This window comes from Nematolebias whitei, chromosome 5 (assembly GCF_014905685.2).
Source record: "Nematolebias whitei isolate Nwh7 chromosome 5, NemWhi1, whole genome shotgun sequence".
NCBI lineage: Eukaryota > Metazoa > Chordata > Actinopteri > Cyprinodontiformes > Rivulidae > Nematolebias > Nematolebias whitei.
In genome coordinates this window covers 21,241,742-21,266,228 of record NC_056502.1, presented here as the reverse complement: position 1 = coordinate 21,266,228, position 24,487 = coordinate 21,241,742, and the positions used below count along the sequence as shown (strand labels likewise).

Here is a 24,487-nt window from a genome sequence, read left to right as displayed (position 1 = left end):
ATTTTTTTTTTTTTTTTTTTTTTTTTTTTTTTTAGCACAGAGATGTTTAACAACCCATTAAAATACACCAAAATGCAGGAAATCACATCTACTTTATTCAAAATTTTCTAGGGGAGGAGGAGACCCCCCTCCACCGTCGTCCTCTATTTGCGTTCCGACATTGATCAGTTTACAAATGAAGCCCTGTTATTGGTATGATTACTGCTGCTATGGTTCTGTTCAGTTTATGTAAATCGTTTTCTGTAATAATTAGAAGACGTGGCAACACATTTATTATGCTCATTATGTGAATAGGTAAAGATTTAAAGTGGTTTTTGATACTGTTAATTTTATCAAAACTATAATTTTTGGAAGTTGAAATTAATTTATTGTTAATTGTGTCTTGAATGAAAAATACCCCATGTTTAAAAGTATAAAAATTGTATTAACACTATTAAAGAACAGGTTTTAAGTATTTATGTTACACAAATATTTCCATTACATTAAAGAAACAAATTAAAGAAAATGATTTAATAAATATGAGGGTTATGAGGGGGGCCCCAAAAGTTTGAGAACCCCTGCCATATCATATTTATAAGAGGGCTAGCTCTTAAACCTTTATATGGAGCTTAAATAAAAAAAAAGGGGGGAAAGCCTTAAATTTAATATAACAATTATTTTCAATGTTTCTGTAGGTTTTAAAAAAATGTATTTTTTAATTTTATTTTCCTCTTACATTTTATCTTCAAGATTTTATCTTCCGTGAATTCTTCTAAAATGTCTCTTCCTCTGCCTGCTTAGATACAGACCCCTGTTTTCTGGAGAAGCAGGAGTGGCAGCAGCCGACATACGTTGCCCTCAGTTATATCAACAGGTAAAGAAATGCTGTTCCTTTCAGAATTAACAAGATCGACCCTATTTATGCAAAACGCTTGACCAAAATGAAGTTTCTTACATCAGGGTTTATTGCTACTGTCTCATAGGAAGTATCTTGCGCTCCTTTAAGAGCTTTTGCTGACGGATTCATTCGTCATCTGGTGCATTGCTTAAATGAACTTCTGCGGCGTTGTGTAGCTGAGGTTTTTCACTGCTCTAAGTTCATCCCAGCTGTCTTTGATATGAGGCTTAAATAGATGCTTTAAAAGTCTTACGCAACACGGCAGAGCCTGCCACCGTCTCCCTGCCTTCACAAACACATCTTGATGTGGCTATCGCTTAATTTGTTAATTCCACTATTGCTTTAACAATGTCTGTGTTAACGTTTTACTTTTATTAAAGCCATTTATCAAAGACTTTACTATCCCCTGTAAACCCTATTGGCGTGTTATTTTTCCGAGCATTAAATGTACAGTAGCAAACCTACAAACGACTTTTTTTTTTCCAGCAAATAAGAAGAAATTTCATACTCTTTTAAAACCAGGTTTATGACAGACGCAGCGAGACAAGAGCACGAGACCCTGAAGAAGAAGGTGCAGCCCAAGCTGTCTCTGTCTCTGACTGGAAATCTGTCACGCTGCAATGTTTCCACTCCACCTCGCCACACCAGTGGAAACCTCACCCCGCCAGTCACCCCACCAATCACCCCTTGCTCTTCATTCCGCAGCAGTACACCTACAGGTGGGATTCATTTCCAGGTGCCCTGCATTACCTCGCAGTGGCACAGGTCTGTGTGCTTATTTGTATGAAGCGTTAGCAAAATATCTTGTGAACCAGTGAGACAAAAATCCCAGAAAGTAATCACTGGATGTATATCAACTAATTATCTTTTGAAATCAACCCAGTTCGAGGTGGCCACTACAGATACCGTAATTTCCGCCATACACGCCGCACCGCTGTATGAGTTGCATCAGTCCAAATATGTCTAATAAAGTGGGAAAAAAAACATAAATACGTCGCTTCGCTGTATAAGTCATATTTATGATGCATCACCGCTGACAACCCGGAAATGTGGGCCGGTGTTGTGCCAAAAATCGATTGGCTGCCAAACGGGGGCCACGGGAGCGTGCACAGGAGAACTTCAACAAGAATTTAACAAGATGAACAATTAAAAAACAATTATTTGTTTGCTCAAAATTATAGCAAAAGTGTGTCTCAGTAGAACTTTTACTTAATAAATGCACTTTAATGTTAAAATCTTATGCATTTCAAAAGTATTTGCTGCCTCGGTGCTCCAGGAGCGCACAGAGGGAGGAAATCTGGAAGAAGGAACGCTGCGCATTTATTGAAAATTTAACAAGATAAGCACTTAAAACAATTATTTATTTGCTCAACTTTATAGTAAAGGTGTGTCTCAGTTGAACTTTTACTTAATAAATGCACTTCAATGGTCAAATTAGTTGTATTTTGCCAGGGCAGCGCAGGGAAATGAAGCTGATTTGACAGTTGCTCCAGGCATTATCCTGGAGCTGGATGAAGGTGGCAGGCTATGGCAAGCCAAATGTGTCATTAATAACCTCTTTTACCAATTACATGACACAACAGCATGCCATACTACTCAAATGCCATCTAGTGGTTGAAAATGGTAGTGTTCAATATTTTCAGTCAGAATGAATGAAAACGATCATATCTCAGCAAAAAATTGGTTTATAAATCCATCCATTATCTTTTACCTGCTTTTTCCATTTTGGGTCACGGAGATGGTTCATAAATATGGGGAAAAAAACTTAAATAAGTCGCTTTGGTGTATAAGTTGCAGGGTATGTAAATTATGCAAAAAACTGTATCTTATAGGTTGAAAAATACAATAAGTGAACTTAGCAAATACAAAAATGACCATTGGCCCCACTGTGACGCAACACTTTTGTAATTTTTAAAATCACAAAAAAGTTACGTCATGGGGGAGCCATGATTGTCAACGTGATTATTCAAAAACTAGAATTGTTAATGCCACAAAGAAATCATTAAACATAAATCAAGGCCTCCTGTGGTTAAAATGCCCTTTTTCCCATTTCCACAGGTAGTGACTGTGATGAAGAAGATATCGAGTTTGAGGCATCAGACAGTGATGAGTCGTGGACCACAGAGAGTGCCATCAGCTCCAAGTCTATCCTGAGCTCCATGAGCATGAATGGAGGAGATGAGAAGCCTTTTGCTTGTCCTGTTCCAGGCTGCACAAAGAGATACAAGGTATGTTCTTTAAAAATACCTTTAAAAAGACGTCTCTGTGATGTTTGTAGCCTTCCTATCAACACTAAAATGAGTCAAACAGTGTTTTTGTTGACTGTGGAAAATAGTTTTTGTCAACAGCACAACAACTTAAATGCATACATGTAGTCCACCTTAGTAATATGGAGTTGTATACGATTTTCCATGCACATCTGGTGTGTGTGGTTGGGATCAAATCTGAGCAGCCTGAGAAAATTGCTTTGCTGACGTGAATGACAGAGTTAAAGGAAATGACTTTGTCTGAGGTTGAAGACTGCAGTTAGCATCTGTTGGGGACAGAACATCTTCTGGTGACTACTAACTCTCCAAAAACATCAGGAAGTTTAGGATATTGCACAATATGACAACAATTTTTTCATTCATTCAACCTTTATTTAAATAAGTTAGTCCCATTGAGCCACGAGAACTCATTTACAAGAGGGATTTGGATACTCCTAGATTATTTCCTCTATCCTACCTGTACTTTCAGAGTGTAGTGTTCCTTTATCTTTGCGTTAATATTATTTGATAAGGTACTGTGTTTCAAAATGAATGTATCTATAAAATAAGCAAAAGATCTTGGTGTTTAATCTCGAGAAACAATATTCTCCTAAAGGCATTTTTTAGGTCCCACTTATAACCAACACCTCTGGATGAAATAATAAATAGGACTGAGTCGGGCCTTGTGTCTTAAAGGGACAAGACATACTTCAAAATAAGTGACATTCTGTGGAAAGAAAATAATTAACAGCTTTCTTGTTCAGTTGATAGCTCTTTGACCAACCTTAGTTTGAAGAAACTGAGTTTAATTTTGACCAGATTGATGCGATAACAGCTAGCCGGAGTGTGGTGTAGACCAAAATTAATATAGGTTTGAACAATATTTAATAAATCTTTCTACTACTGTCAGTTTTACATCGCACAGCAGAAATATTCTGATATGAAGTGCACTAGTGCTACAGCTAACAGCTGCTGCTTTTTGTGCTTGCAAACAACCATAATATAATAACTCTGCAAACAATAGAGATGGGTATTTTTGGCAAAAAATGCCTTTTTTTTTGTCTGGTAGATGTTTGATTTTTCTTCTAAATATTCAACCACCCAGCTCCATTCTGCCGGCCCACATCCCACAACAACACACTTTTTAAAAAGCAGAGAAAACGGTCTCAACAAGCGCTAACTTCAGCTGCTGCTTTGTGATTCTAGATCCTTGAGACTTTGCTCAGCTTGAGTCACACAGATGAAAAACCTCATTAAACAGAGAGATGTGTGCTGCTGCTAATTCTGCTTGGCAGAGCTTTTTATTTTCTAACTTTTTAACCAGTCCAATGTTGAGCTCACCCGTGACCATACGTTCCAGTTTCCACGTAAAATTATTTCAAAATAAGCTAAGAAGACAACAACTCTATGTTCCAAGTCGTTTCTCTTTATTTTATTTTTTTTCAGGAGGTGGTGGGTGGTAGGGGTTAAACAAAAAGGCACACCAACAGGAAAAGCACTGTTAGGGAACATTTTGGCTGCTGGTGTAAAAAAGAAAAGAAAGACTTTCCAGAGCAGTTCATTATATATATATATATATATCCCTTGAATATTGAATAAATGTTGAATAAATATGGAATAAATGACAACAGTCTTATGATTATTTTTTTCTTGCACGAGTCCCGCCACCTGTCAATCAGTCCAGTAGGCACATTAGCAACTGACTAATCAGCAACCTCCATTTGTCCTGAAGTGAACGCCCCTTACCTGCAGAGCTGCAGTGGTGTTGCATTATGAACGCTTTGCAGTCAGAGAGATTTCAATAATAACAGAGTTTACATCTTTTGTTTCATGTTAATCTACTGTAATAAACCTTTGTAAAATACACTAGAATGCAGAAAATGGCATCTACTTTATTCAAAATTCTCTGGGGGAGGACCCCACCCCACCACCATCACAGCCTGTTCTGTAATGTTCTTTATACAGAATGGAAGGGTAAATAATTGTATAATAAGTAAATGGACTTTACTTAAAGAAGTATGTATTTCATGTATTACTGCATTGGGCCCGCAGCCCTCTGATAGATTTTAAATTAGGCCCTCTCAGGGAAAAAGTTTGGGCACCCCTGGTCTAATGTAATGTGACTTGTCTCGTTACAGAATGTGAATGGAATCAAATATCACGCCAAGAATGGCCACCGAACACAGATCAGGGTGCGCAAACCTTTTAAGTGCCGTTGTGGGAAGAGCTACAAAACGTCTCAGGGTCTCCGCCACCACACCATCAACTTTCACCCACCCGTCTCTGCAGATGTTCTTCGAAAGATGCAGCAGTAGGAGTCTGAAGCCTCTCAGCTCTCATCAGCACCTATCAGAACTCCACCATCACCAGCAGTACTTTCCTATTTTGGTCCTGCTTTCTCCTACCCACCTTTTTTACCCTTTTTGCAACAACACTAGGTTTTGATAGCATGACATAGTATTCTACTTTAAATTCTCTTCAAGTTGTTTATTTTTTCTTAAGTTCAGTGTTTTGTATTTTGCACGTAAAGCTCTTTGTTGCTAAGGAGAAATGGCAAAAAACGCACCTAATTTTACCCGTGGTATCAAGCTGTCTCTCTTCTGAGACTAACATATGACAGATTTGAATGAAAAAAACATTTTATAGCATTAAATTCCATCAGCCTGGGTGTGAATAATAATAATCAGTTGTATGTTTTCCTTTTTGAATGACAAGAATTTAAAGGGCCTCCCCTTTTGTGGGTCATTTTTGCAGTTCTTGAGTTGGAGCGCCAAACGATTATCTCAGGTCATTTTTCTGCAAGCATTTCCGCTCCAAAAGTCCTGCCCAAATGTTGCAAAAATGATTTTTACTGAGAACTCTTTTATTGTTCTTTGTGTTTTCGATCACTTTCTGTGGGACTAAGAGATTTTTCTTGCTGCTTTTACAGCAAGGGACTGACGCACTTTTCTATAGATGTTGCCAAGCCAATGAGCATTTTGCTCTTCTCTCTAGTGTTTACGTGACGAGTAGACACTTGCACGTCGTTCATGTCCGGTGTTTTATAGTATTGTGAGATTTTCTGTGTGATTTCAACAGTAGCTGCCTTGGATTGTAAACTATTCCAAAACTGTACACATTTAAACTGTTTTAGTCCGAGAACTCATGTAGCTTCAGGGCAGGCTGCTCCGTTTGCTCATTATAGTGTTGGATAACATTTTTAAGACCGTGGTATGATTCAAAGGAAATACCATAGCCATAAATTCAGCTCATTGACATTAACAGTCATATTTCTGTCATTGAAAAACACCTGCAACTCTTTAGTGCCAAAATAACGGTATTTTTTATTCCTAAAGATGCAGTGATGATAAAAATATTTGCAAGGAACTAAATATTATTTTCAAAAGACTTGGAAACAGGTACGTTAATGAAAATAAACTAATCTGTAAGCATAAATAAACTACTTTTTATTCAAAATTGTGTTAAATAATAGTTCCGATGTTTACTGTTTATTGCATGATAAATAGGTTGTTCTGACCCAACAGGATGTTTAAAGAAAAGTTGGGATATGGGATTGTTTATTGAGGACTACTTTTTCTTTATCTGCTGTTTACTGTAACTCAGAAAGCCAAAAAGTTTTCAAGTTTTAGCTTAATACAAAATCTCTTTATAATAGCCTTTTGAGTATTAAAGAATTAGATTTTTATGTACAGTGTTGGAAACTCGTTGCAGAGACATTTGGTGCGTTTGTTTTGCCAAAAACAGTAAGAAAGCCAGAAGACGGTGTCGTTCAGCATGGTGTGACATTTAAAAACATTGATCACATAAATGACAAAAGAAGACGAATAAGACTTGTAAAAAGCGTCTACAGCAAACGAAGAGTATTTGATAAATAAACCAGTTCATCTGTTGTAGGCCAAATCTTTAGAGCAGCTCTTTGGGAGTCACAACAAAAACATTTTTTTTTGTTGTTGTTTCAGTAAGTTTGTGCTTAAATATACAAAATAAAACTGTTAACAAATTTTTCCACTTTAGCTCATTACCTTCAGATGAGTTGTCGTTTCAGTTTTCCCTGCTCAAGTTTATTTCAGTTGTAACTTCTCCATGATGAAACGTTTAGTAGCCCGTTGACTGGACTCTGATGAAAATATATTTATGTTCTATTGTGTTTTATTTTGTTCCAACTTTTTTTTACGAGGGACTGTCATTGAATAAAATCTTCATGCCGTGAGTGTTGCCAAATCTCAAAATCAGTTGAGAATTGCGACAACATACTGTCGGCATGGAAGGAAGTGTTAGAACTACGTAATGTACAGTGAATGTATCATCACCTTGTAAGTGCATTAAATTGATTTTTGTGACTTCTTTTGTGTGAAACAAAAACAAGTTAAAAAATAGATGTTCTGTATTTCTTTAAAAAGCTGCTTCATGTAAACTTTTGTTTTAAATTGTACAATAAAAGTTTATATGTTCTTCTGGCTCCAGGTTAATAATTAGATGTGGAAACAATTCAACTTTGAAGAGACTTTATTTATTTTAGATACATAAAACTCACTAAACTAATGAAAAAGAAAAAAATTATGAATGAAATAACTTATTCCTGCAAAAGAAAAGCAAACGGGAAATTAAACAAAAGCTTTGCATGCACAGATTAGCCGATATGAAAAACATCGTTTTAAGACATAATTGGAATCCCAAAAAACAAACAAAAGAAACCTACTGAAAAAGCACAATGTATCGAGGCTGTCACAATATTGTCTTTAAATTGTCTAAAATAGATGATCTGAAGATATATTGTATAATCATGTATGGATACAGTTGCTGACGATTTCTCCCTGACTGAATATAGTGCATCAAAGCTGCTCTCTAGAAACCGCTGACTTGAACAAGAAAGCAAAAGGGGAAGGCATTTGTCTGTTTTAAATGTCAGTTTGGTAAACGCTCAGCTCTTTCCCTGATAAGTTACAACCTGTAGTCTAACAGAGAACAAAGTCCATTTGAAATCATTAAAATATATATTTATGTTAAACAGTCGCACCTTTTTTAATCTAAATGAATGGAAACTTTAAACTAACAAAGAAAAGTTTGCCAACTGATTCTTAAGCCCCGCATTACATACTGAATTAGATCATCATTCTCCGAGTGGATCTCTAAGTGAGAAAGCAAAAGTCAGAATGGTCCTTAAGAGAGGATCTTCACACAGTCGCATGCAGAAGAGAGTTTCAGTGATTCGTTTCAGTGGCTGACGGAAACATGGCGGACTGGATGTGCTCATTTCCTGTGCCGTCAGTCAAAGTTGAGCAGGTGGCCGTCGAAGTGAGTGAGCACGTGGTTCTCGAACACCTTCTGGTCGCAGTCGAGCTGGAACTGCTCGCTGCACATGGGGCAGATTTTCCAGTGGCTCTCCACGTGCTCCTCAAACTTGCTCTGGTCATAGTTGGGGGGGAAGATGACCTCACAGAGCGGACATCGCTTCATGTCCATGCTACGACGTGAAGAAAGAACAGCAGGGTGGGAAAACGAACATAGAGAGAGACTGTATTAGGTTAGGTAGCAGTCAGGCAATGATCTGAGCAAACCACAAGTGGGGGCTAATAAAGAGCATCTGTCTTGATGCCAAGTGGGTGGTCTGCTGTTTAACTAATGCCAACAAATTTGGGTGTGTGGAGCTAACATGTTAGACAAGTTACAACACGCAGACTGGGGAGTGGTAAACCTGGATGGCATTTATGGGAGATGTGGGAACATGGGGGGTGTTGTTACCTGGGATCAAAGCAGAAGGCATTTTGTCCATCATTCACAAATGAGCTACGAGTCTCTGATGCTGCGGGTTGCTCAACAGTATTAACCTTAAAGAAAGAAGGGAAATGAAACAATGAACAAGGCAGAATGAATTTAAACTTCAGCCATTTTCATAAAAAAATCTTTAAAAACAGTTTGTATTGGTCTTTGCACATATAAAAATAGAAAGTTGGTAAATATTAATTCGATGCTCTCACTGTTGGAGCCACATTTTGGTGCCAGGGTAATGTTTAAAAAAGCATATACTGTGAAAATGTTATGTTTCTTGTATGTCATATGCAGAACAATGTTATGAAAAACAAGTTCAATAGTTCAAATGAGAATAAGTCGGAGACATCCAGATCTGACTGTTGTTCATTAAGAAGATGATTACCTAACGTCTCACTGCAGCATCATTCAGACTTTATATTACACTGTACATGAACTAGACTGAGTCGCAATGTCAGAGCTGTGCTGCGCAGCTGAAAAACGACTGGCGGTTTGTAAATATTAAACTGCGTGGAGGGAGCATTACGTTGTTATTTTCTTCTGACTCCTCGTGGTCCTCTGGCCGGCTGTGGTTGCGGGTGGGTTGGATACAGACCACATTGCTGTCCCAGGAGGGCGGACCCACAGGGGGCAGCTTGAGCGGCTGATCATCCAAGAACAACTCCTCTTCCCGCTCATCTGCTGGGACATACAGTAATTCATAAATGTAACTACTATAAATAAAAAATAATAATAATTCTTAACAGTTTGTGGAAAATATATAGAACCTCCAGAAAAGTTTTACCTTTTGAGTCAGAGATAGAGTAAGGATTCCCAAAGTGCAGCTTGCTAGGGCTCTGAGAAACCAGCAGAGGAGTTGGGGTATCATGGGTGTAAGGAACAGGGTATTGAAGGATTAAAGGCATACTGGACAGGTCCTCCAAACTGATTTTCTCAGTGGCGCCCTGGTCATCTTTCTTGCTGCTACTCCTCTGGAGATCCTGGGGAAGGTAGCAGCAATCAAAACAAAACGTTACAGCGGACACATTATATAAAAAAGTCAAAGTAAGGAATACGTCTGTGTTGTATCTCAGCAAGCCTGTAGACTCTTACTTACCATCACACACAATCAGTTTAATTAACCCCTAATTAAACAAAGCTGTCAATTTTAACAGAGTAAAACTGTTTTATTAATGTCATTTGATGACGCCAAGACAATTTACAGTCTAAACCTCTAAAAGTATGACTCCACTCCTATGAACTGTACCAGCATTAACTAGAATTGGCAATTTAGGTCTGGAAGAACCTTACTGTGGTCCAAAGTAATGGAGTGGGATTTAAGAACTCATTTAGTTTGCGTCTACAATTAGAGGCATTTTAAACACAGACGAGGCTGAATGAGGAAAGATGGCAGGAGCATGGCATACTTGAGGGAATTTTTAGAGAAGTCTGTAAAAGTCAGTATAAAAGTTGTCACTGACCACCTCTAGTTTTTCTTTCTCCTTCACAACGAGCGCAAACGTGTCCTTCAGCTCCTTCAGCTCCCGTCCTTTCTCAGCTACCTGGCCCTGGAATAAACATGGGACACAAAAACAGAAATGAGAAGACGTCTTCTATTGTTCCACTTAATGCTGTGCTGGTTGAAAAACTTGTCACTAAAATGCAGTCAGACCTTGGTATTTGACTTAAACTGATCCGAGCCATAAACACTTTTCATGAGCTAAAGTCTGATTTATGTACAGAACTGTTCAAAGTAAAATAACCTGTTTGAATTCTTCAGACATGAAGCCAATATTGGCCTGACCTGAGCCAAGCACAGCATTAGCTGTGCAACAAGAGAGGACTCCCCCGAGCCAAGCTTTGCTCGTCTCCAGAGCCTGACATAAACAGCAGTAAAATGTTGTCTCACAGACAGGCCTGCTCATAAACAACACTGTCAGAGCAACCGTGTTCAAGGGGAAATACAACAAAGTCTCAATACTTGAGCTACACCAACCATAGAAGTAAAAAAACCACTCTGACCGAACTACTTTGAACACACCAGAACACCAGCGTCGGCTCGCATCATGCAAAGCTCCTGCGCTCTGGCTGTAACAACCTTGTAACGATCTTCTGCTTCTGCCAGCTGCAACTTCAGATTCTCGTTGGTCTTCAGTTGCTCCTTAAATTTCAACTCCAGCTTGGCCAACTCATCAGCAAACATGCAGCTACGCTCCTTTTCTTCCTATAGAGGGATGAGCATTGAGCATCAGGCTTCCATGACACCATACCACAACTTTAAACTACAGAAGCTTATTGCATATTGGGCAAATAAACTCAAAAAATACATGTATACATTACCATCAGCATCTGCTTGCATTTCCTGTACTTGTCATTCCTGTCACATGCCTCCCTGCTGATGCCTTTTAGCTTCTCCTGGATGATAGCTTCCAACATTGGATCAGCAGAACCAGGACTGCCTGTACAGTCAGAAAACGAGCGAGACTGTTAAAGCAACCACAGTTGTGACTGGTGGTGTTCCTATTAAGCATTTTCAAGAGTAAAAGGTACAGTTATTAAACATGTTGCTTTCGAAAAAAAATCTTTGAACGCTCAATCATGGAGGTAGATAACAACAAAAAAGGTTAAATCATGTCATCTGGACCAGTTTCATCCAGAAGACTTCATCAGTCTGTGGCCTGCCAACCAGATCCGCCCCATAAACAGCCTTCACTGCCGTTTCAAGCCAACCTCCTGTTGAACTCTCAGAGGCTTTTCATGCAAAAAGGGACCATCCGTCCAAAACAATCAATCTGTTGCTTTTGAGCTTTTATGTTTGTAAAATAAATTAAGAAGTCTCAACAATGAGTAACAAACTAGTAAATCTGGATTTGGTTTCAAATGTGATATAAAATCTAATGTAATCATAGCTTATAATGGAAATGTATTAATATTTTCAGACAAAAGTCTTCAAGATTGTAAGTTCGTGTTTAATGTCTTGGTTATTTTTTGTTGCTCCACCTTTTTCTACTTAAGCATGCAAATAACAAAAATAAAACAATTTATTAAAACAAAACTATTATTCGAGTCAATTTAAAAAGTAAAACATTAAATACAAAATAGCATTTTTTTAAAGACTTTTTGGAGCAGTTATGTTAATATTCGTACACACAACTGATACCTGGCACAGATGTGTCTGGACTCCCTGATGCAGGAACTGCAGCTGCTTCGACTGCTGAGCTTTTCTTCAGCTCCTATGAATAAAACAAAAACCAGATGGTTAGAACATAATTCTCGATGTTGTTTGCTCTCTGTAAAGCTTATAAACATACATATCTTTGATATCAAGATCTTTTTATCTTGTATTTTTGTTAAGATAAATAGGCGCTCAAAAATAAAATGCTCTGTTCTTCCACTTTAGCTGACACAACTGAACTGGTTTCTTGCAGAGCCTACCCCTTGCTGTTCAGAAAGTCTCAGCACTTGTTTCTGCAGTCGTTGGCATTCCTTGTATTTTTCCTTGTAGTGCTCTGCTGCCATGTGCAAACGCAGCTTCAGGTCCTCCACCTCTCTCTGTAGCTCTGCCACGACAGCCGGGTCCATGGAAGCTTCTTCCTCCACTTTAACCTGGTTGTACAAAAAGCAGAACAAATCCATGTAATTAAGACGACGGTAACTGACCAATGGTAAGGACTATGACTATAAATAAAATATTAAAATTTTTTACATGAGTTTGACTAAATGTACTCGCATTCAGTAAAGAACACAGTTTGTTTTATTTGCTTTACCGTATTTACAGTATACCACATCTACTGTACAGTTGTATGTAAAATTTGACATAAAACTCTGTTTTCCCTGGTTCTCACCGCTTCCTGTTTGGCTTCAGCCTTCATTTGCTCGACCAGAAGCTCCAGTCGGACACAATGAGCCTGAGCTTCAGCTTTGGCCTTGCGTAGGGCGTCCGCCTCAAGTTTCATGTGGTACAGTTCGGACATGGTGCGGTCTCGAGTACTTGAGGCGTCTCTCAGCTCAGCAGCCAACAGGGAGGACTGCTGCTGGTTGGCCTGGAGCTGCTCTTCTTTCTGCCGGAGCTGCTCCTTCAGGGCCTTCATGTCTCCCTGCCCGAGGCAAATGTTTTACACAAAATGTATCAGTTGCTATGAATGCCGTATTAGGGAACGGCATTTCTATTATTTTTCTTTTTATTATTAATATACATGAAAGTACCATTTAATAGTGAAGTTTATTATGTGTATTACTCTACCAATGTGTAATATTTTAATAAACAAAGGAGATTTGTTTATACCAAGGGGGAAACTTTGGCCAGGATCTCTCTGTACTGTTTCTCCTTCTCTGTGACGCATGTCTGCAGGCGGCCCACCTCCTCTTTAAACTGAGCAATGGTGTTTTCCTTGTTGACATCCACGGACTTCAGCATCTGCAGCTCAGCACTCAGCTTGGTGTTTTCCAGCTCTCGATTTTTCAGATGAATCTGATGGATTTGTAAAAATGAAATACAGACAAATACACACCAAAGTAGTAGTAAAATATCATTTTATAACACAAACTTTTTGCCTCTTGGTTCAGTCAATGCTGTAAACAACCATATTTCAAAGAGTGTATTAAAATGAGACCATTAAAACAAATGTTGCATGACCTCAATCACAAAACAGAGATTAAGATGAGTCTATAAAGTTGTCCTTCAGCAACTGCCCAAGTGTGGTGGCGCAAAGTTAAATTAGATTTGTGCTTTTAGACCCATTTCTGTGGCGACAGTACAGTACGTGGCTCTCCCACTTCCTGTGCAGCGCCCACCACAACATAAGACGCATAAACAGCAGGCGGAGCAGGAGACAGAATAAGGCATGCCCTGTTTAGCCTCAAATGTTCCACTACACACAATAAACCCAGGAGCATAAAGTGGAAAACAGGAAAGATTAAAAAATAAATAAAAATGTTGACAAACTGCAGGTCTAAGTTTGGTGATCCTAAAACGACAACAACGCAATACATTGATTATAAAGCCGTCACCAAGTTAACTACTTAACGTACCATTTCAAATGTTAGTCACAGAATGAACACGTAAGACCAAAATATCAGGCTCTGAACTCATTACAGTTTGATATTGGTATATTGGATTCATTTTTAAATTAGAATGCCATCTCGTTAAGCTCCAACCACAAACTTTATAATGACATTTTGGCGGAAAGGCATTAAAGAAACTTTGAAAACAAACAAACAAACGGGGGGGGGGGGGGGGGACTGCACATTACCTTGTAAAGTTCCTTTTCATCTTTCTCATTCTTCAGGTGAGACTCAAGAGCCTCCTTCTCTACTGTGACTTTCTTCACTTTATCTTTCAGACTAGAGAGAACATGAAAAAAAAACATGTTAAGTCTTGCTTTATTACAATATTTATTGAGTATGATTACATCATAATTACTGTACAGATGAAACAAAAAGTCATTCACTTGTAAAGCTCAGTTTCCTTTTGAAAGTCTTTTTGTGTGACTTCCATCAGATCCTCCTGCAACTGTACAATTCTGGCTGTGGTCTGCTCCAGTGTCCTCTTCACCTCCTCCTTCTCCTCCTGAAGGGCCTGGGACGACTGTTGCACCTCCTGTGAGACAAACAGAAGATAAAATGACTAAATATGTCAGCTTGGTGATTTTTATAAAGAATAACTCTAAATAATAACACATGTCTGTATATTTGTGTCAAGCTCAATATGAATCAATCTGTTAAAACGTTAAACTACAAAGTAGCAGTTCTTGCTTGAGGTAGGTAGGTTTCCACTTCTGCCTTCGATTTTAAACTTGTAGAAAACGTGTACAAAGCATAAAAATTTATTGTCCTTGAAATGCATGTCTAGATCAGAATAAAAGGTATGACTCAGAGAAAAGTTCTGAACTCAGAAAATGACATAAAAAGGAAAAACAAAATAAAAGTTTTACAATTTGCTTATGGGAAGAAATGTGTATTACATCCACACCACATTTAAAAAAAATCATATAAAAATAAAGTCATAAAATTAACAGCCACAAAGGCAGTAATCATATTTTCATTTGCAAAACCTGTAAAACCAGAAGGTTCATGGCACAGGACGGCAAGATGAATTATTACTGACAGTGCTTTTAAGACTTAATGTTATGCTGTAAAAAGTGGAACGACGACTTTGATAATGTAGACATTTATATTTGTGTGGGCGTGATTTACTCTTCCAGCGTATCACAAGTTTGGACTGCTCTGAGTGATTGGACTGCTGCACTAGGGGGTGCTAAGAGACTGCACGGCCAAGACAAGAACATTAAAACTATAAATTATTTCAATATCTGCTGCCAATTTAAAGTAGCATGTCTACAGCAAATAAAATGAACAGCAGCATTTTAAATTTAACGGATTAAGTCAACAGATTATTTTTAAAACTGCAACAATTAAGACATTTGCTCTTCTAATGGACTGTGCTTACTTGGCTCTCTCTCCTCAGCTGAGCACAGATCTCCTTCTCTTGCTCACACTCCTTCTGCAGGCTCTCCTTCTCCACTTCCAGCTGTTCTTTCTCCTGCTGCAGAAGGGCCATGTTTTTGAGGAGCTCATCCCTTTCTTTCTGAGCTTCTTCCACTTTTTGCTGCGTAACAAACAAACACAGCAAAGGTGTCCATGAAGTTAACACTTTTCATTTGTGCTCATTTACAACGAAATAAATGGTTGAACTTGCAAATATCAACACTTGTGTGGGGAGTAAATTACCTCAAGGAGGCCAGCCTTGGTGGTAACGACGAGGATGTCAGAGTTGCATTCATCCTCAACAGTGAGCAGCTCATCCTCTGAAGGGCTGTTGGCGCGAAACTGGAATGGTGTGCTAGCCCCCCGGATTTCTCCTTTGTGGGTAACATAGCAAAACTGGTAGAACTCACCGTCGTCATTGGGCACATAATATCCTGGAGAGAGAGAAGCAGTCAGTGAACTTGAACAAAAGAGAAGCAAATCAAATTTCAAATGTTTACCCATAACCCTGAACACAGACCTGTGTGCGTCGGATCGATACTAGCACACTTTTACGAAGATTAGAATTTTAACGATCGCGCAGGAAATTGTTGGGCCAAAATTTCAGTACAAAGGAACATACACAAGGAATTAGGGGTGGGCAATGTCTCAAACACAATACTGTGATATTTCAGAGCATTAGGACGATAGTGATAAATTTTGTGATCTAACAAAAAAAGAAAAAAAGAAATCAGTTATTCATTTGACAAAATTAACTTAACATGTTGCTTTGCAGTATTATATAAAAACTGAAAAAAACTAAAAACAATAAGGGTTAATTTTATTGCAATTACTTTATTTAGTAAAGTATTGTCTAAAAGTATAAACATAAAAATGATCCTGATGCTATTTAGATTGAAAAAGTCTGCACAAAATATAGATCAACAAAATCCACCACAAAAACTGAAGTGCAGGAGCAGTTCCCAAATAAACTAAATAAAATGAAAGCTTAAGAGCTGCATAAATGTAACATACAAGAAAAAAAAGTTGCCTTTAAATGAGATAACTTCCAAAACTTGTGATAAATGTTGAAAACAAATGAAATGCTGCCTGAAAGGACTGCTGATCATTGGCAGAACAGCCATCGGACAATTTCCTGATCCTCATGAAAGCAGCTGCTCTCGAAGTTTGAGCTGCACAGTTGCTGTTAGTGCACAGACAGACTGAGGTAAGGCTCCGTGGTCCAACTTGATCATAAATCGGTGGTCGATGCATTCAGCGTTTCCCCTACCATTATACAAGCGGGGTGTCCCGCCACATCAACAGAACCGAGTGCACAGTCTAACGAACCAAGCCACATGCACCTCCGCCCCACCCGCTTGCACTGACATAGCTTCAAGTTAGCAGCGTGCTAGCTAAAAAGCTAATAGCAACGTCTTCCCTCGCGCTGACTGGCTCAAAAACTGTTGGTACAAACAGTGCTCAGCGCAGATGCGTCTATTCATGCCTTCACCTTTGCAATTTGAATATCGCTGCATGAACCACGTGAGCGTAATCTGCTGACCGCTGGGATGACGTATTTACGCCATGAAATTAGCATATAATGATAAAATGTATTTTCCCGGTCAAGTTTTTTTTTTAAACCGGTATTATCGTGAACGATATGATATGACCCAGCCGTGCAAGGAATCACACAAGATATATATATATATATATATAAAAATTTAAAAAACAGCTAATATAAAAATACCAGCAATTAAGTTCTAAACAGATCAGATGCAGACATGTGTGAAATGTCTAATGTGTGAAATGTTTTAATGTGAAGAGTACCAAGAGTTAAAACTAATGTTTAAAAGAAGCAGAAAATGATGTGGTTCATACCCCTTGTAAAAGAGATTGATGATCTCAATGGAATTCTTCCTGGTAAAGTAAAGTAATAAAAAAATATCTATAAAGGGAAAGCCAACATGTTCCATTCAACCCACTTTACATTCCTTATGAAGTGGTATTGAATTAAAAAAAAACACACAAACTCAGATGTAGTTAACGCCAGGACGTAGATGTGAGGGGATAGTGTTACATTTCCCAATATTCAGTCCTAAACCTTTCAGTCCTCAGAACAGCTCTCTTATGTGTGATCATTAAAAGGTGTCAAAGTTATAGAAAATCATGGTATGATCTTACCCTGAAAGACCACGGTTCTGTTGACTGCGTTGCCTTCCACGTAGTTCTCAGGCAGAGGCGACCACAGGAATGTGTAATAGTCCCTTGCTGTGCTCCAACCAACCTGTGTCACAGTGAAGGAAACTTATTAAACCAGATGCTCCAACCACATCAGTGTACTTTAATAACAATGGTGGACCAACTGGGAGGTATTTTTTATCTAAGCTATGTCACTTCCTAAATATGTCAAACTGGAGGTACTTCACTGAATTAATGATCCGCTTTAAATCTGCCATGCAATAGTAGCGTAGGAGCATGCCTATTTGTCTTCCAAAAAGAAAAAATTATCATCTTTCAATCACCTCCTGGTCACAGTTTGCCTCGTCATGAACAAGCCCAACTGTGGAAACGAAGCAACAACTCACTTTTAACAGGAAGACGAAAATAGGTGAAAATTTTATACACAGGCGACTTGAAAATGAAAACCAAAATGTAATTAAATGTATTTTATGTGTTGTTAACCGATGTCCAATGAGGGGGGTAGTGCAGAAAATACATCCATAACTTCAGACTGGTGCCATAAAACTGTCAAGAGAAATCAGCGTCGCATTGAACGGGCTGCTTTTTAGTGTGCGCACACACAGACACACACGTGCATCCACAACAAATCCAGAAAACTAGCCTGTCACAAACATAGATATGGCAGTGCGATGAGAAAAGTTATTTATCCAAGCAAATCTCAAGAAAATGTCTCTGAACAGAAGCAGCAAGACATTTCTTTTAATGAAGGTTTCGGCTGTGCACAAACTGCCTGCAGCTACAATGTTGAGTGTTCATCAGAGCTACAGATAAAAACTCCAGTGCTCCAACAACACGTACCCCGTCTTTTTTTTTTTGCAATGCAGTTCCAGTCTCCAGCAGTTAAGAACAGGAAGCAATTAAAACATGTGCCTAGTTAGTGAGTGTGGATACTGAAGGCTAGCCCTTCCCAGCCCACTCATTAGAGCTGCAGAGGTGGTGCTTGGTGAAAACGGAGGAACTTAAAGCAGTCTGGTGTGTATGTGTGGGGGTATGAATAAGAAACGACACAGTGTAGGGCTACACTAAAGAACTTTTAGATTTGTGACTGAAGCAATAACACATGACGGACAGCAAGGGTGAAAAGCTCTAAAACTAAAATTAGACCCTCGGTGAATAATGGTAGCTCCAGTTTTTGGTTGACTTTTCAAGGGTCCGGTTTCCGTTCGTCCAACACAAACTATTTTTGTCTCAGACAACCAGATCTCTCCTCGAGGTTGTCGGTGGACAACCAAGTGAAATAGACAGATTAAAGCTCTCCATTGCTGTGATGGATTTCCATCATCTTTAAAAATGAAAAGGGCGAAAAAATGTGTTTTGTTTCGGTCTTTTTAAAGTCATCCAATCTAATAATGATACAGAGATTAAATGAGCGCCAGTTTCAACAAATGAAGAGAACCAGAGTCACAGTTCTACCCAATCAGAGCAGGTCGTACCGCCTGATACAAGGTGGGAGTGTGTCGTGTTCCCAACTCAAAAGAGAGACTGCAGGTGAGAGCACCAGTCTGTGTTGCTGGACTAATTTTCAAGGACAATGTGTTCTGAGTGCCGTCATCGCCGCACAGACCTGTGCAACTTGCACATGTGAGACCAAACTCCAGGTCTGAGCACGCTCAGCCTGTTTTCATCTCTCACCGTGAAAGAGGGGGCTGCATCTGCTGCTTTGGTTCTTATAATTAGACAATTTTAACACTAAAACATTAATATTTATGTCCCAGATTATAAAAAAAATGTGTGTCTCCGTTTAACTTTAATTTGATTCCCAAACTCATGAAGTTCTCAGAGTCAGTTTCAGGTGTTTGTAGTTTATCATGAATATCTGAAAATTTTAGTTCTGCACAGTGTTTTAGCAACAACAAGATGTTGTGGCAGTTTAGAGGTGCTAAATTTGGTTATATTAAAAACCATACTGAGAGGTGACTAACTGTGATAAACAAAATTTAATAAATGATAAAATATGAAAAATAGTATTAAAAGACTACATGAACTGAAATCCTGTAAATATAATCTCTTTCAATGAAACAGTCATTTTAGGGGAGAATCTGTCAGTTTGGCAAAATTAAATAAAATAATTGTAAGTTCATTATACTCTGCAAAGGACTTCCTATATATATATTTTTTTATATATACCTGACAATCTCCTTCAATTGAAAACACTGAAATGACAAAACTACAGAAAAGTTGTTCAAAACCCCTCTCTTCCTTCAGAATGTCCATCTTAAGAATCTAAATGTTGCAGGTTAAAAGTATTCTCACAACTTCAACGCTTCATTAGAGAACACTATACTGTGTACTTTTACTAAGGTCATGTACACAGCATACTCCTCTTTATGTGAAAACCTTTGGGAAGTGACCCGTATGCAGGAAAAAGCTCTCAAATGCATGGTATTGTGTGTGTGTGTGTGGGTGGAGTGACCTCTAGGTGTAGAAAAAAATTCAGTCAAGATTTTTTTTTCTTTAATCCCTGAATTTTAAATATGCTACGAGTGCCTCTCTTGCAGCGTCTGATGACGAGGAGAACGAGGAAGCTCCACTCCAGCAGCTCCTGAAAGAGTCTGCCTCTCAGTAGCTTGGAAACTAAGCAGTTCACAAGATGGCTGACTGAAAAAATTTGTATATAGTAAACTTTATACATTGTGCAATATACTTATTAAATTACATTGTACTCGAGATTTATTACCTCCTTTGTTGTGAAGATTGCAAATAACCAAAACTTTTGGTAGACAACTAGATTCTGAATATCTTTATGTCTAACCCTGCTTTTCACTGACATTTAATAAAACCATACCGTATGAATGCAGACAGAAAATAGTGGGAATATTGCTGCAGGAGGTAATGCATAGTCAGTGTGTGCCAGTCAGACTGAATGGATTCAGGAGAGAGTTGTTAATGAATCATGCAGGAAGGATGTGCTCGGAGACAGTTTAATTATAAAGCTCTTTTCTCTGAACCACACAGACAACCTGCCTCAACAACAATCCTTTATAAAAGAGACTGCTGCTCATGTTGCAGTGCAGAAAAGGTTTTGTTTTCCCAATATCTACTTATCTTCAGTAACACAGTTAATCATGAATTTATTATATGATCAATTTAAAAGATGTTTTATTTTATATTTCAGAAGACTGGTTTTAACAAAACAAAAAAAATATTTGCAAAAATCCAGCATTCTGACAAATCACAATTCAGTCAACTGACCAGTGACACATTTTTAAAAGTCAAGCAATGGATGTAATGGATCATGAAAGAAAATATCAAAGGTTGCTAGATAAAGTGTTTACAGAACAAATTTAAGAGTGAATCTGATTTGACCAAATTTGTTACATAAGAAATAAAACCCAACTTGATGCACATTACATCCAGGTATCAGTATCAATGTAAATTAAAGTGGTTGACTCCAAAAGATTAATCTGTCAGCACCATCAAAAAGATTACTTGATTTACAATCCTACACTCAACATTTACTAACAAAATTTTGCAGCTCAGACAAGATTAAAACTACTTATTTAAAGATTGACACTGCCAGCTGGTGTCTACCTGGAGTCTGTTCCAAAGCACCGAGGAACCCAGGTAAAACTGAGCGTTTGATCTAGAATTTGAACAGTATCAAGATAATACCCTTATCCGACTCTCTAACCTAACATGGCCTCGAGTCTCCCTGAGGTTGTGACAATTTTTTGTACTCACACATTTACAAATACTTCATAAATAATAAAATTATAATAAATATTTTTCCCTAAACAAAGAGAGCATAAAACACAAACGCTCAACTAACTAAAGACATCAGTAGTCTCAGAACAAATTACTTTAAACTTTCCAACAATTCAAGCCAATAAAATACTGATATAAACCTCAGAGAGAAATAAAAATAAACATTTTACTATGACTATCATTTAGATTATTTTACTTTTTTATAAGTCTGCTTGTACAATCTCTGTGTTTCCCCTACCATTATACAAGCGGGGTGCTCCACCCGGTCAACGGAACAGAGCACCCCACCTACCAAACCGAACCCCGTCCCCTCCCGGCACTGACATAGCGCTAAGCTAGTGACATGCAATACAGGCGCTCTAGCTAAAACGCAAAAGGCAGCGCTCACATTGCCTCTTCTCTCACACCGAACACCCCCAACCCACCCCAAAAAAAACCCTGTCTGTACATACACACACCCGCTCTCGTTCAAAAACTGTTGGTACAAGCTGTGCTCAGACATGTCTCTGTCCCCCCGTCAACAAAAATCATGGATGAGATGAGCACCTCGCCATGTCAAGTTAACTAGAGGAAACACTGAATCTAATGGAATCAAATGGACATTATATAATCACTACAGTAATTTAGCAGTTGTTTAACCCTCAAAAACTTACACTCATGCAAACAAAATGATTTGGCTGTGGATATTTCCGTTTTTAATTCTTCAGTTCAACCCTAAGACAAACGCTTAACACAAGAAGTGTAATCAAACAGAAAGAAAGCCAAAAAGATTTAATCAAGTTTGTGTTTTCTTTTAATATATTGTCAACTAATCTAAGCTTTCATCTCACCTCTGGTAGATAAAAAGCATGATGGTCAAGTAGAGCTGCACTACACTTCAGACAAGGCTAATATAAATTACTGCCACTGTACTGGGTTGAATGCACTCCCTATAATGAGATCCATGTGGGACACTCAAAGAGATAAGGGCCAAAATACTCCATTCCTCCTACCAAGCTCATCATTGTAATACAAGAAATAGTCTTTAGTTTTTCTCAAGACTGAACTTGTACCGTTTCAACTGTTTAAGTTACCGGTAACTGTCTTTTTCTGTGTGTAGTGTCACATTTGTAAGGCAACATTTAACATATTCCCTATTCCAGATGTATAGATGTTAAGATGCAACTGGAGAGCCAAAATATGAAACAGTCCTGATGTATGCTCAAGAACCCAGACCTAACTCATTAAATCTAAAAAGGTAGAGTCGGGTCCTCTGGACAAGTTCTTCATTGTTGAAATATTTTGTCTTTTGTCCAAAAGACTTCTTCAGTCTGAGAAGCTGCAAGCAAACATTCTTATAAGCAGTACCTTCACAAAGTGGATCAACCAGTTCAGTAAAGTGGTTGATGCACAATGCTGTCTGGAGGAACTGACCAGTACAAGATTAAAATACAATAGTTTGTAGTCAAAGAACCAGAATACACCATTCTGCAACAAAATTAGTAGTCGTTTACATTTTGTTTTCCATTTAGATGCTTTGATAACACTGACGATTGTTCACCTTAAATATGCCAACCCAGTCTTTAGGATGTGGTTTGATGAACTGTGTCAGGGTATAGTGACACTCCAGTGCAGCGTGAGGCAAATAACTTTTCCCCACATTCTGGAAGATGACATGGGCAAAGTTCGACGTGTCCATGTTTTTGCTCAATAAAGTCCCGTCCAGGTACAAAGCCATAAATTGTTCAGGAGTGCCTACACAGAAAAAAAAAAATCCACAATAAAAAAAAAAACGACAAAAGATAACCTATGCAGTGCTAATGTTGATTAAAAAGTACTGAGAAGAATAGTGAAAAGGAGAGCCAGTTATACAACAATACAGAATTAAAATACAAGGAATCACAGATGTGGTTCTCTCTCTTCTCTCTTAAAACCTTACTTGGTGAGACATAACAGCAGTGAGTGGACTTGATTAATGGCAATAAAAACACTGATGCTGAAAAAAGTTTTAATTAAAACTCAATCGACTTTTGACAGCAATAAATAAACATTCAGATTGATTTGCATGCCTGTGAATGAAGAAAATAAAATACAGGTTGTTGTGCTTGGTGGGTGATTTTTATTACAAGTTAGTCATTGCTATCAATATATTCTATTTTACTTGTAACAAAACGAGTAATAAATAATACGATTTAGTTTACCCACTAAGTGGCATTACACTCACTCAGATACACTGGTACACAGTCATCTAATTAGAAAAACTAATAAGGAAACCTTTTCTTAAAAAATAAAAGTTTTAAACACCACACTGATACCTAAATCCCAAAGCTAAAGAGAGCTTTACATGAGAAGGGAGTTTCCATTCCCAGGCCTGTATTGATATTAATCGGCGAGGCCTGGGACGGAAAATAGTCTAAAACTTAGCGTAGATGCCAATTAGCAGAAATTCTAAAATAATCTACCAGCTTATATAACAATTCTGTACTAGTTTAGAGAAAATGTTTGAAATTGTCAAGTAGTGGAAAAGGAGGTTTGAGCTGAGGCCTAAAAACAAAACGCCTAGGTAACAGCTGTGCTGCTAGCTAGCTGGAATGCTAACGTCAAAACACGTTACACTTCAATCGCAAATTAACCGGCATGTTTGAAAGAAATGTTTGACTACAGAGGAAAATATTAACTCGGCGTGTTAAAATGCACCAATATAGGTTATTTAACGAGGTTATTTAACAGAGAGAAGGTTGTTTAACTGCACAGCTCGGCAGCTGACAAGGTTATAGCTAACGTAAACAGTTCTCAACGGCCTGTGCTGAGCTACCTCTTAAATGCGTTTTGACAAGAAATAAATGCTATAAATCGTATTTATGGTAATAGTTATAAAATGGACATTGAACTTACCTTGCTGCCATGTTAAACAGCGGCTAAAATACCAAATGTATCAAAGAAACAATTGTTGACGCAGTTCAGGGTTTTCCCGTGTCCTTTTCCTGGAATGATTAAAAACATTGCGTCATTTCCGGAAGGGGGCTCTGTTAAGAAACACATGCACGTCAATGAAACGGTCCCGAAAAGATGAAAAATTCTGAAATATATATAATTTAATCTCTAATACATGACAACAAAACTTTTGGAAAATAAAAACACAACAATGCTAATGTAGTTTGGAGTGACGTCTCATTTTAGGTATTTGAGTATTATTTTTGTAGCCCCTCCCACACAGCTGAAA

The 24,487-nt window shown here is 38.1% G+C and overlaps 2 protein-coding genes across 2 annotated transcripts in view; one reads left to right on the top strand and one right to left on the bottom strand.

The window, feature by feature from the left end:
- Positions 1-5,624, top strand: part of jazf1b (JAZF zinc finger 1b) — a 20,406-nt gene extending 14,782 nt beyond the window's left edge. Inside the window, exons 2-5 of the mRNA XM_037677016.1 lie at positions 781-853; positions 1,400-1,596; positions 2,936-3,105; positions 5,262-5,624. Of these exons, the coding sequence (XP_037532944.1) occupies positions 781-853; positions 1,400-1,596; positions 2,936-3,105; positions 5,262-5,438 (617 nt within the window). The 3' untranslated portion in view covers positions 5,439-5,624. The remainder of the gene's footprint in view (positions 1-780; positions 854-1,399; positions 1,597-2,935; positions 3,106-5,261) is intronic.
- A 2,079-nt stretch (positions 5,625-7,703) lies between these two features.
- Positions 7,704-24,275, bottom strand: tax1bp1b (Tax1 (human T-cell leukemia virus type I) binding protein 1b). The gene is made up of 18 exons (XM_037676341.1): positions 24,160-24,275; positions 22,826-23,019; positions 17,521-17,623; positions 15,601-15,791; positions 15,320-15,478; positions 14,322-14,470; positions 14,124-14,214; positions 13,157-13,342; positions 12,717-12,968; positions 12,307-12,477; positions 12,032-12,104; positions 11,212-11,330; positions 10,970-11,095; positions 10,353-10,439; positions 9,677-9,872; positions 9,419-9,570; positions 8,866-8,951; positions 7,704-8,587 (listed from the first exon to the last, which is right to left on the bottom strand). The coding sequence occupies exons 2-18, from the start codon at positions 23,000-23,002 to the stop codon at positions 8,389-8,391; spliced, it is 2,517 nt and encodes an 838-aa protein (XP_037532269.1). The 5' UTR covers positions 23,003-23,019; positions 24,160-24,275; the 3' UTR covers positions 7,704-8,388.
- Between the last annotated feature and the right edge of the window lie 212 nt (positions 24,276-24,487).

Excerpts from the sequence above, each read along its gene's own strand:
- tax1bp1b (XM_037676341.1), bottom strand. The coding sequence starts at position 23,002 with ATGGCTTTGTACCTGGACGGGACTTTATTGAGCAAAAACATGGACACG. Across the intron at positions 15,479-15,600 it reads CCAAGGCTGGCCTCCTTGAG|CAAAAAGTGGAAGAAGCTCA; the intron begins GTAATTTACTCC and ends TTTGTTACGCAG. Across the intron at positions 11,331-12,031 it reads TCCAGACACATCTGTGCCAG|GCAGTCCTGGTTCTGCTGAT; the intron begins GTATCAGTTGTG and ends CTGACTGTACAG.